This window comes from Phascolarctos cinereus, unplaced genomic scaffold (assembly GCF_003287225.1).
Source record: "Phascolarctos cinereus isolate Bilbo 61053 unplaced genomic scaffold, phaCin_HiC Scaffold_726;HRSCAF=1367, whole genome shotgun sequence".
NCBI lineage: Eukaryota > Metazoa > Chordata > Mammalia > Diprotodontia > Phascolarctidae > Phascolarctos > Phascolarctos cinereus.
Genome location: NW_027556098.1, coordinates 58,068,641 through 58,082,146, shown reverse-complemented (window position 1 = coordinate 58,082,146; position 13,506 = coordinate 58,068,641). Strand labels below are relative to the sequence as shown.

The 13,506-nt window shown below is 37.1% G+C and overlaps 1 protein-coding gene across 1 annotated transcript in view; it reads left to right on the top strand.

Annotated features, from left to right (window-relative positions):
* The window catches only part of MAOA (monoamine oxidase A), a 90,376-nt gene extending 79,515 nt beyond the window's left edge, over window positions 1-10,861 (top strand). The window contains 5 exon segments of the mRNA XM_020995885.2: window positions 171-228; window positions 6,158-6,255; window positions 7,370-7,481; window positions 9,744-9,806; window positions 10,079-10,861. Coding sequence (XP_020851544.1) covers window positions 171-228; window positions 6,158-6,255; window positions 7,370-7,481; window positions 9,744-9,806; window positions 10,079-10,222 — 475 coding nt within the window. The 3' untranslated portion in view covers window positions 10,223-10,861.
* The last annotated feature ends 2,645 nt before the right edge of the window (window positions 10,862-13,506 follow it).

Genomic DNA, 13,506 nt, shown 5'->3' with positions numbered 1-13,506 from the left:
TCATGAAGTAGTTTGAATTGCAGTAATTTATTTGTAATTAAATTAGCTATCCACTAAATGCAGATTTGGATTCTTGAGTATTTAGAGAACACAAATCGAAATTACTGATTTTGTTCTGTGACAAGTTATTGGAGCTTAACGTTTTTCTTTTTGTTCTTACTATTTTGTAGAAAGAGGAAAATCTGTGAAATTTACGCAAAAGCGTTGCGCTCACAAGAAGCTTTGCAAGTAAGCAGTTATCTTTAAATTATGGATATGTTCTTCTGATTGATTTAGATGGTAAAGGTGCAATGCAAATGATAACTTCCCAGTAGTTTTATGAGAAATATATTATAAGGGTCTGTTTAGTTTTGAAGATTTCACTTTAGAAATTAAAGGAAGTTAAAAAACACTAAAGTTCTCAAGTGCAAATACTATCTGATTCATAAGGTCACAAGATTCTTTTTTAAATAAAGGTTTAATTGGATAGCTGACCATTAATTCCATTAAAGTTCAGCATCTTCATTTATTATCTCAAAAGGCAGATCAGATTAGTGGTTCCAAGAGGAGAAAGTTGCTTTTTCCCTTAGTCCTTAGTTTTGTACTATTTTTCATACGCATTTTATTCTCTCTCCCTCCCAATATCCTTAACCATTTTTTTTAAAGAAAGAAAATTCTCAACAAATATATGTAGTCTAGTAAAACAAGTTTCTCTGTTGACCATGCCCAAAAATGTATGACTCTTTCTGGATTTTGATTCCATCACTTCTGAAAGAAGGTTGATAGCATTTTTTAATTCACAGTCCTCTCTTCCTGTAATTTGTAATTGATCAAAGTTCCAAAGACTTTCAGAGTTGTTTTCCAAGAGCAGAATGGTAGACAAGATGACATCTGTACTTGTCACTAGCATCCAGTGATCAACAATCAGGATCATGAGCTGCATCTTTTGTCTTGAAAGGTGATCACAACGAGAACTTTAAGAAAATAAGCTAAAACTAAGGACAGCTAGGTGACACAGTGGATAGAGGGCTTGGCTTGGAGTCAGGAAGACTCATCTTCCTGAGTTCAAATCTAGCTTCAGACAGTTAGTAGCTGTCTGACCCTGAGTGAGTCACTTAACCCTGCTGGCCTCAGTGTTCTCATCTGTAAAATCAGCTGGAGAAGGAACTAGGAAACCAAGAAAACCCTACATGGGGTTACAAAGCATTGGACACAACTGAAAAAAGGACTGAGCAACAACAGCAGTTACCACCAGCAAGTGTGAAGCATTGTTGTGCTATGCAAACTTTTGATCTTGTCCTTACAGGTTAATTTCTCTTTAAGGAGTTAATAATTAGCTTCTATTTCCAATGGTCTCTGTCCAACAAGAACATGAATCTAGAGAAAAGAATTCTTTTTTTGTTTGTTTTTGCTTAGGCAATAAGGGTTAAGTGACTTGCCCAGGGTCACACAGCTAGTTAAGTGTCAAGTGTTTGAGCTCAGATTTGAACTCAGGTCCTCCTGACTCTAATGCTGGAGCTCTGTCCGCTGCACCACCTAGCTGCCCCAACAATTATTTCTTAAGCTAAAAAGAAACCTTTACTTTGGGGACATATCTTCCAGCATTCCAAGGACACACACATATTTCAGTAAGTGCTGGAGAAGCTAGAGGCGACATCTCTTATCTTCTTCAGCAAGCATTTTAACCATAACTGCCTTTATTCAGTTAGAATGATCCCCAGCAGGTCCTCAAGCTTAGTAAGGCTTTTCTGAAGTCAGCCTTTCTCAGATTTCTCAGATTATCTCACATTCCTTTCTTCCCACCGTTATGCTTACCATTAATAATAACTCACATTTATAAAGCATTCTGAGATTTGCAAAGCAATTTTCCCACAAAAATACTCCTAATATCAGCATCATTCTACAGATAGAGAAGTGCAGCTTGCACAAGTAAAGCCCCTCTCTCAAAGTTACACAGTCTCAGAGTTGGAAGAGATTTTAGTGGCCATGTAATCCAATCTGTATTTAATGGACTTTTCTGTTTTCATCCTTTTCATCCTGTAGAGGCAGTTAGATAGTTGCAGTGGTTAGAACCCTGGGCCTAACTAAATTCATATCCAACCTCAGACTCTTACTAATCTGTATGACCCTGAGCAAGTTACTTAACCTCTGTTTGCCTCAGTTTCCTCAGCTGTAAAATGGGATAATAATAACTTTGCAGGGTTGTGAGGATCAAATGCCTGTAAAATCCACTTAGCACAGTGTTGGGCACATAGTTGGCACCATATAAATGTTTAATCCCTTCTTTTAACTTCTCTGCAGTCTTTAACACCATCAGTCACCCTCTTCTCCTTGATATTTTTCTTCTTTTTAGGTTTTTGAGACACAGCTCTCTCCTGATTCTCCTCTTACCTATCAGACCATTCCTTCAGGTCCAGTTTCAAAGTCTTCTTTACTAGATCTTCATCCGGGTCAATCCTGCTAATCATTGACCTTTCCTCAAGGTTCTGTCCTGGGCCCTCCTCTCTTCTCCCTCTATACTGTTTCATTGGGTGCTCTCATAAGCTCCCGTGGATTCAGTCCACGCACATGGTCCTCAGGTCTGTTTATCTGGCCCTAGTCTTGCTCCTGACCTCCAGTTTCACATTTCCAACTGCTTGCAGATACGAACTGCATTTCCTGTAAATATCTTAAACTCATTATGTTAAACTGAAATCTGTCTTTCTTCATTATTTCTTCCGTCAAACCTTCCCCTCTTCCTAGCTTTCCTGTTAGTGGAAAGGGCACCATCATTTTCCCAGTTACCCAGACTCACAATCCAGGTGGTATTTTCAACTCTTCACACTCTTTCACCCCTGTGTCTAGTCTGTTGTCAAATCCTCTTGATTCTTCCTTTGTAACTCTCATACATGCCCTCCATTGTCCTGTGACACTGCCATCCCCCAGTGCAGCCCCTTGTCACCTCCTCCCTGGACTGTGGCCATAAGCTTCTGGCTGGTCTCCCTGCCTGTAGTCTCTCCCTACTCCAGTCCATCCTCCCCTCAGCTGTTAAATTGGGCCTGACCATGTCACCCCCATATTCAGTAAACTCCAGTGGCTCCTTCTCCTTCCAGGATCAAATATACAATTTTTGTTAGGATTTTAAAGTTCTTGATAACCTTGTCTCTTCCTGCATTTTTAGTCTTCTTAACATCTTGCTCCACTTTACAGAATCCAATCCAGTGACTCTGGCCTCCATACTGTCCTCCCACAGGACATTTCGTCTCCTAACTCTGCATTTTTACTGCTGGTCTCCTATGTCTGGAATTTTCCCACCTACTCACTCTTCTGGCTTCCCTCAAGTCTCAACTAAAATCCTACCTTCTGCAAGAAACCCTGGTGCCCCTTGATGCCGATAATGCCTTCCTTCCAAGATCACCTACAGATTATGTCACATATGCATCTAGATTGTCTGTAGTTATTTGCAAGTCGATCTACCACATTTGAAGTGAGCTGCTTGAGGGCAGAATTGCTTTTGCCTTTCTTTATAATCACTTCTTGGCACAGTACCTGGCCCATAAGTGCTTAATTAATGCTGCTTGACTTGATTTGCTTAGATTATTATGTGCATTTAAATGGACAATCCATAGAGCTTGTCCATCAACATGTGTATCTGGAACAGATCATAAGAATGGATTATGAATTAGGTGTAAAATGGAAAAGGAAGAGGGAAGCAGGCTAGATTGCTTTCAAGATATTGTGGAGTACCTTTAATGACCTCGAATGTCAGCCAGAAACACAGGTTTGTCTTTTTCATACCTGTCTTCTACTAGTGTTGTTATTTGGTTTCAAAATGTGGGGCATAATTTTTGAAAAATTTAATATTAGTATCATACAGAGGGCAATGAGAATAGCATGAGAGATTTTGTCATATGCTTTGCTGAAATTTAGATAATCTCTATCTATAGAATTCTCTAATAATCCTCTATCACAAAAAATGAGGTTAATCTGTCATGACCTGTTCTTTTTAAAAAAATAATTTTTTCCCAATTGCATCTAAAAACATTTTTACATTCATTTTTTTAAAATTTGAGTTCTAAATTCTCTTCCTTCTGTCACCCCTCCCTGAGATGTCAGGCAGTTTGATATAGGTTATACATATGCACTCATGCAAAACGTATTTCCATCTTAGTTATGTTGTAAAAGAAAACACGCACCAAAGGAAAAAACCTGTGAAAAATAGTATGCATTAGTCTGCATTCAGACTCCATCAGTTTCTTTTCTGAAGTTGGATAGCATTTTTTATCATGAGTCCCTTAGAATTGCATGACCTGGTCTTGATGAAGCCTTTTATCATTAACTTTATTTTGCAGATATTCACTCACCATCACTTTAGAATTTTGCCAGCAATCAAAGTCAAACTCATTGCCATATAGGTTGAAGAGTTTACTTATTTCTCTTTTTTGAAGAATAGGAAAACATTTATCCTTCCCCAGTTCTTCATCACCACTTTTGTTCTGCATAATATTGCCAAGATCATTGACCATGATCCAGCACTTGTGTCTCCCAGTTCACTGCAGAATATAAGTCATCCAGACCTCCTTATTATCTCCTTATTTATCTTGGTTTTCAGTTTTTATTAGCAAGTTTTTATCTTTTATGTTTTAAAGGTCATTATCCTTAGCAGAGAAAACAAAACAAAAATGAATCAGCTATGTTGTTTCTCCATTGTCAGTTATCATCATTGCATTCATCTCAAGCCATTGCCCTTACCCCTTCTTTTTTCTAATATAGCTTTCTTAAAATAAATTTTTGTTGTTAGTTCTTTCTGAGCTATATTTCTCCTGACTCTCTTCTTTGGGGTATTCTGCACTATTTGATGTAACTGTGTGACAGAATGGATAAAGCAGTTGGTGTGTTCATCATGCCTGTTTGAATCCTACCTCATGCACTTACTAGGTGCTGACTCTGAGCAGGTAATTAACACCCCCTCAGTCTCTGTTCCCTTATCTGTAAAATTGAGATGATGACGGTGCCACCTTTCTCAGAGTTGTGAAGATCAAACAAGATAATATGTGTCAACTTTGCTAGCCCAGATTAAATGGTTAGCTATTTTGCTTCCGGCCCATGCTTCTATTTTCTGTGGGTCTTTTAAAAATTGGTTGATTTATTCCCTGAACGTTCACATAGTTCTCTTTAAACGTCTTCCCTTTTTAGATATTCTTATACTGATTCTTCTTTTGTCTTTGGAATTTAATTCTTCAGAGCTCCCCAGCCCTCTTAACATGATTTCTCCTTTGGAATTTTAGGTTACAAAATCTTACCTACCACTCTTCCTTTAAATCCTTATGAAATCTGCTCTCTATCAATCTAAAAGATATATCCGATTATCCCCTACTTTCTTCTATAATGAATTTAAATATGGGATGGTCACTTCTCTCCAAGAATCCCTTCATGACTATCCCAGCAATCAGTTCCTCTTTTAAATAGTGAGAAGCAGATCCAGAATAACAACTTCCTTTATTGTTTTCTCTTACTTTTGAAAGGTGAAATTGTCATTGAGGCAAGCCAAAAAATCTTTAGCTTTTCTGCTTTTGGCAGAGAGATGCCCAGATGTTAAAAGCCCCTCTCATTACTATAGTCATATTTCTCTGTTGTCAGTACTTTGATTTGTTTCTGGAACTCCTAAGATGTTCAGTCCTACTCCCTAGATGACACTGTCAAGTCTGTTGACTCAAATGTTCCACCCCCAAAAAAAGTTTCCTTTCTCTGATTTCCTCACATCAGGAAATCTTCTTAATCCTATCCTCTAATTCCCTTGCCCCCCTCCCACATACACAAGCTTTTACAAAACTGTGTTATTCCTTTGGAATAAAGTATGTCCTTCCAGACAGTATTCTAGTCATTCCTAATACATACAGAGCCTCAGAAATGCCTATAAAATTAAATTGATTGGCATGCATATATAAACCCAGATCTTCTGGCACTGAGTCCATAGCTCTATTAATACCATCCTTCTGTCCATTAAAGCCACAGTATGGATAAAACTTGAATATTTCACCATTCTATCACTTGGCATAAAGTAGGTCCAGATCCTTATCATTGGATGCTACAGCGTATTGTGATGGGGTTTGTTATTCTCACTATTGGGAACAGATTCTTTGTTTTCCTTCATTTCAGCTTTGTTTTCTCTTTGTATAATTTCCTTTGAATCTTGTAGCCAGTGCATTATGAGGAGAAGAACTGGTGTGAAGATCAGTACTCTGGAGGCTGCTACACGGCCTACTTCCCACCAGGGACCATGACTCAGTATGGAAGGTACAAGTAAACTACTTTTCTTTTAGAAAAGCGATAGGGTTAAGGGCTGAGAAGATGAATAAAAGACAAATGAAAGTGGAAAAGTAATTAAAGAACTTACAGTTTTTAGTGAATCAATCTGTAGGAGCCTGGGTATCAATTTCTGTCTGGTTTTGTAAAAACAGTCACAGTACAGTCAAATAATAGTTTGCTTGGTTGTATTGGGAAGTACGTAACTAACTGAAGAGAGGCCATGGTATCTGAAAATGAAACAAGATTTTTTTCATAAAAAATAAAATCAAATGCAATGAAATAGTTATTATTAACAGACCTTAGACAACAACAGTGTAACTCGAGATGACAAAATATTTTATCTTCAGGGAGGGCAGCCAGCCAGCAAAAGAACTAGACTAGATACAACTGAAGCCAAGGAATACTAGATTGGAAAGTAGGAAAGCAGAGAACTGTAGGAAAAGAGAAGAAAGCAGTTAGATTTCTACTTTGTCCATCCTTCTTTCTTATTCTCTTTGCCAAGAAACCTTTTCATATGTAAAATATTTCCCCTGCCTTGAGTGACCATGAGGTGGTCTTTAACTTGACACAACACCAGCAGGCATTTCCTTTGCCGGAACTGTCACCTTGTCTTACCTCTCCCACCTCCGGGGTTCTTATACTGTCCCCAACATCCTTTATTGCCCTTCCCCTCCTCACCCCAAACTTTGTGGGCAATAAGGCATTTTATAGAGCTTATCTTAAAAGTGGGGAAAACCCAGCATGATTGTTATCAGCTGTTCATTATTGACACAAAATATCTGTGATTAACCTAAGGCGTGAGAGAGTTAACAGGAAATTTATTTCACTAAAATAATGATTCTTGTTGAAAATAAATACATTCCTTTTTAAGATTCCTATAATGCATTTCTGACAATGCATGGAGTGAGGTTTCTCTCCAACTGCCTAATAATTTGATTTTTGCCTGACTTGGTGCTTTCATCTCTAGCTGAAAACCAGGGAAGTTGTTTGGTTTGTTTTTTAAATAATTGAGCGTGTCCCCCTATCCGTATTGTGAATGCATTATTTGGCTCTTGTCATCTTCCCAGATAACTGCTTTTGACTTCTCATATTCACTTTGAAGGGTTATCCGCCAGCCAGTTGACAAGATTTATTTTGCTGGGACAGAGACAGCAACCTATTGGAGTGGGTACATGGAAGGAGCAGTGGAAGCTGGAGAAAGAGCAGCTAGAGAGGTATGTACAGGAGAAAGTGGAATAATACACTATAAATAATTCTAATGTTAGTTTATATTTCTATAGAACTTGTTCATTTATAAGATTATTTCCTTACAACAGTCTGTTGCAGCAGGTTGCATAAATATTATCTTTATTTTCCAAATGAGGAAACTGAGGCACAGAGAGTTTGTCACTAGCCCAAAGTTGCAGAAATGGTTAAATCAAAGAAACAGGATTCAGACTCGGGTCCTCATTTCTACTTTTCACCATACCATTTTACATATGTGTTTTATGAGTAAGGAAAGAACATGGGTGGAATGAATTATCTTTGGAAAGAAAGAAGAACCTCTCTGTTCAAGAGCCCAGAGGGAAAGGGAAAATGGGTTACAGAACAGAGAAGTTTTAGTTGTAAAGGAAGTAATTGAGAGAGGAAGCTTTATGTTCCATAGCCTCAATCCTTCCAATAAAGTAGCAAATACAATTTACCTGCTTAAAGAAACAAAGTGGATTTAAAATGTAGATATTGATTTGAGAAAGATGTAAAATTTTTATAACATGTGCTATAGAAAATTTGAGAGTACCAAAGAGGTCTATCATACGCATACACGCACACACATATTAAGAACTGATGATATATAATCTTTTTGTTCTCAGAATATTTTTAAATGCATAAAATAAATTTATAGAATTTAAAAAGAAACAAGTAATATCAAAATTGTTATCAACTTTTTTTAAAAAAAAAAGTTCATACATAAGAACTCTGCTATATATAAAACATAAAATCAGAATCATCCTAGATGTCCAGACTTAGAAGAATGGCTAAACAAAGTAGACTGTATTAATATATGGTTACAGTGCAATATCAGTATGTATGATGGTATATTAATATGATGTTGCTTTGTTTACTATAGTTATTTGTCTAATTTATATTAATTAGCATGACATAGCTACTACTTCATATGTGGTGTGTAGAGACAACCCTGAGTTTTTGAGGGCTATATGCTGGGGAAACATACTCCGAAAAGTCCTTACAAACTAGAAATCAAAGGTTCAATTTAATTAAAAGAGGTTCATCACCAGAAGATTGGTCTTCACGGCAGTCAATTTTTTTTTGTTTTTTTCCATTTACATGTAAAAATAATTTTTATTGTTTAAAAAATTTTTGATTTCCACATTCTGTCTTTACCTTTCTCCCCTTCCCTATGATTGTGATGGAATATTACACCTTCTTCAGCCATTCTCCAGTTGATGGGCATCTCATCAATTTTCAATTCTTTGACACCAAATAAAGTCTATACACACACACACACACAGACACACACACACATATGCTTTTTACCTTTTCACTTTTCACCTTTTTTTTTAATTCTCTTTGGGATACAGACCTATTCATGATATTGTTGGGTCAAAGAGTATGCACAGTTTTATAGTCCTCTGGGCATAATCACAGTTCACAACTCCACTAACAGTGCATTAATGTTCCAGTTTTCTCACATAGGAATGTAAACATTTTAATCTTATTGAACACCCTCATGATTTATCTTTCCTTTTTACTTTTTTATACTTTTCTTGACCCATATTTGAATATCAGATTTTCTACTTAGCTCTAATCTTTTTATCGGGAATACTCAAAAGTCTTTTATTTTGTTAAATGTTCACTTTTTCCCCTGAAGGATTATATTTAGTTATGCTGGGTAGGTAGGTGATTCTTGGTGGTAATCCTCTGCCCTCTGGAATATCATGTTCTAAGCAATCTGATCTTTTAATGTAGAAGCTGCTAAATCTTGTGTTGCCTGACTGTGGCCGTGATTAAAAAAAAAAAAGTTGTTTCTTTTTGGCTATTTGCAGTATTTTCTCCTCCTGGGAGATTAGGAATTTGGCCATAATGTTCCTGGAAATTTTCATTTTGGATCTGGTGGATTCTTTCACTTTCTATTTAATTTCTAGTGCTAGGATATAGGGACAATTTTCCTCATTAATTTCTTGAAATATGATTTCTAGCCTCTTTTTTTTTAATCATAGCTTTCAGGTAGTCCATTCATTTTAAAATTATCTCTCCTTGAACTCTTTTCCAGTTCAGTTTTTCCAGTGAGATATTTCACATTTTCTTCTATTATTTCTCATTCTTTTGATTTTGTTTTGTTGCCTCTTTATGTCTCATGGAGTTATTAACTTCCACATGGCTCATCTTTGTAACACTAGCCCCTAGAAAAGCATCTTACACATAGTAGGCACTTATATTGAATAAATTCAGTAATACTTAATAGTATTTCTTTTCAGGTGTTGAATGCCTTGGGGAAGGTGGCAAAAAAAGAAATTTGGGTACCAGAACCAGAGTCAAAGGTAAATTTGTTTGTTTCCTTCTCTCTCTCTCTCTCTCTCTCTCTCTCTCTCTCTCTCTCTCTCTCTCTCTCTCTCTCTCTCTCTCTCTCTCTCTTCCTTCCTTCCATTTTTTCTCATACCTTTAGCCATACTTAATTTCCCTGTGATCCTCTGGATTAATTATGTGTCTACTGTGAAATATTTTAGTGCCTGCTCTTTCTTGGAAATACAAGCCCAGCTTAACCTCTTCTTGAGACAGCCTGACAGATGTACTTTTGTGTTCCTTTATCCAGGAAGTTCCGGCCCTGGCAATCACCACCACCTTCTGGGAGAGGAACTTACCATCGGTTTCAGGCCTGCTGATGGCTCTCGGAGTGTCCTCTTCCATAATTGCCCTCTGTATGATTATTTACAAATGCAAGAGCTTGGCACGATAGATTCTGAAATTTCATTTTCATGCTTTCTGCTTCTTCCTTCCCCAGTATCATCAAAAGGAAAAACCTGGAAAAATTAAATGTGGTAACATTGGACCCTATTTTTGTGCACTGGATTTTACAAGCCAATTTTTTGCCCTGCCAGTGTTAAAGTCATCCCCCCAAAAAATCGCACTCAATCAATTTCAGTAGGAGCAGGGTCTGTCCCATCACTTGTATGTACCGATTAACTTGTATTCATTGATAGAATAAAACCATAGTGGCAGATTTTGAATTTCAGGAAGTTAAAAGGCTCAAGGGAAAGCTTTGAAAGATCCGATGCTCATAAGAAACAATCACTTACTTCTGTCTCCTGATTTTCTTCTTTAAAAAACAAGATTACCTTATGATTTCATTAATAAATTTCTTTTTAACTTTCTCTCTGCAGTAGCTCCATAAGTTAAGGATCATCACAGCAGGGAGGCTGGCCTGAGGGCCAGGTAGCAGTGCAGACTAAACCACTCTTTCCTTCTTTGGGAATGGGGGTGTTTCTAGTTCACAGTGCATCCTGCAGTGAGCAGGCCTCCTTTCTTAATCATTTAAAAAAATTTTTTTCTTAATCATTTTAATGTGGTGTACTAGAAATAAAAACGTTGAATTAAAGTTTGTGTACATCTCATATACATCTGTTGTGGGGAATGCCATTCTGTTTTCAGTTTCCACAAATTGTCTTATTATCTGGTCTTCTCTGTTGCCGTGTGTGTGTGTGTGTGTGTGTGTGTGTGTGTGTGTGTGTGTGTGTGTGTGCGCGCGCGTGCCTTTGCTGCTAGATGTGTGTGTGTGCGCGTGCCTTTGCTGCTAGATGTGTGTGTGTGTTTGTGTGTGTCTGTTTTCCTTCGCTACTAGAGATGTACTCCAAACCTGAGAAGAAATGTATTTACTGAGGTATACAGTTTAAAGTGTTTAAGTTATACTGAGGTATACTGTTTAAAGTTGGTTAGGTATACAGTTAAAGTTGGAAGACTCTTCTAAGTAAACTATAATTAGTGTATTCTTACAAATAAAACCAGTATGCTCCCCCCCCCCCAAGTACTGCATGAAATTTGAGAGAATCAGCTTAATCATTGTCATTAAAACCTGAAATGTGGGTTTGGAGCTAGAATTGAAACTGGGGGGGCCATCAGGAACTTCTTTCTTTTTTCCAGTTGCTGCCATTTTTCACTTAGACCAGAGGTTAAACTTTAATGCTACTTCTGTTTTCTTAGCAACCACTTTTTTCTACATTATGATTAGATGGTTATCAAACCAAATATTTTGATGAAATAATGTTGCTAAAGATTCAAATTGTACTCAAATACGGTAACATTTTTAGATTTCAGATTACTATATATTTTCAAAAATAATTCTGGATATCAAAATGTAACCTTATAAATCACCCATCAAAAGAAAATAGGAATCAGTGAAAATTATGTGACCTTTTAAATTCATTTTACTTTAAAGACAGGAAATCAAATGGATTATAAATATCCTTTATTCTGAAATTCCAGTAGTACACATTTCTTCCTCATGATGCCATTTTGCTGTCACATTTTTGAAAATTTTCTTAAATCCAAGGCAGCATTTCTAAACAAACATAAGGGATGTCTTGTTAATAGTAATGTGAGGGGAGGGGGGAGAAGAAGCCATCCAGATAATAATCATAGAAAGTCATTTAGAAGATCTAGCAATGTCAGTCATGGCAATGTAGTATCTACGTATAATAATTTGTCCAACGTAAATCCAGGAACCAGGATGTTTCACTTAAGTAAATTTTCCAGATAACTGAAGCTTAACTCTTCAGGTGCCAAAACTTTAAACAATTTAACTTTTATTGAGCTCTCAAGTGAATAATGAAACACTTTCGTATTCTTATTAAACAAAAATTTAGCTTTTTTTTTATTTCTCAGGGTTCCTATTATAAGCGTTCATTGTACACCTGCTCAGTGCCCTTAGAAGCCGCATGTCCCATCCAGTGACTGGTACATTAGGTGATTTCTTCAGCCTTTCCTGGATCCTTCTTCACTATTATTGTCATTTGTCAGGGCCAGCTTTGCCCCGCTTTCTCAGTCTACTGCCTCTTGTAAACTGAGAAGAACTGTTGGTTGCCAAAGGAAACTAGATAGATTTGATTTATTAATTCCCCACCTTCTTAAAGAGCACTGCTGTAAGGTAGCAGGAAGCCTGGAAGACTCTTCTAAGTAAAAAGCAGACTTTGGTATAGTTGTGTATAACTGGCAGCTCTGAACGCTTGGCTTGCTGCTTTCAGGTTTTCTGCTCTATTCCCTGGGTAGATGGGATTGCTGTTAATCTAGTCAATCACATCACTCCTAGCTCTTCAGTGGAGAACCACTGATTTACATGATGTGAGGGTCAGATTTAATAATAGCCTAGGGGTGTTATTACGACTGACTCCCAAGTTTTATACGCTCCATCAGGAGGCAACTGTGGTATGACAGGGTGGAGATAGCCTTGACCAAGATTCAGAAGACTGATCAGCCCTATGACTTTGGAAAAGTCACTTCACTCAGTTTCCTCCTCTGAAAAAACAAGAGGAACCTTATTCCCTTTTGTTCCTAGGCAATCCATTCTAGTCAGTGCAGTTGTCTTAAACCACAGCTTAAATTAGTCACAAAATAAGTGCTAATCCAGACATTTTCATGGAATCAGCTACAGGCAAGGACTTACAGATCATGTTACCTAGCTGAATAGAGATTGTAATAACCTTTCCTGGACCAAACGAATGAAGTCACTTTGAAAAATATGTTAGTGTGTTGGCTTATTAGGCCATCTACTTCACAATTTCAGAGATTGAAGTAGAACTATGGTAAGATCTCTAGAAATGGATAACAGTTAACTCTTGGTGGTTATTAACTGTGTTAATAGAAAATGTTAACGTACTGTGTTGTGGAAAAACTTTTAAATGAAGGATTGGGGAATGTGTTCAGTTTATCAGTTTAGTGTCTGATGTTTCATGTCTCAAGTTTGCCTCAAAGTTGCGTATGTGGAAGTATGTGTGTGTCCTTTGGCTATAAAGTAAGATTTTGCCTTTACTGTCTTGTTTGTTAATAAAGTAGAATGAATATCAACTTCTGAGTTAATCTTGCTTCCTCTCTTGGAACATGAATTTGGATTTATGGACAGAGCTCTGTAAGCCATTGTGTAGCATGAGGCCAACAATGAAGCATAAGCCACAAATATATGACTGGAATTAGCATTAAACCCCAGAGCTACTTGGTTTGAACTCCTTATTTGGATTCATAAAATCTGAT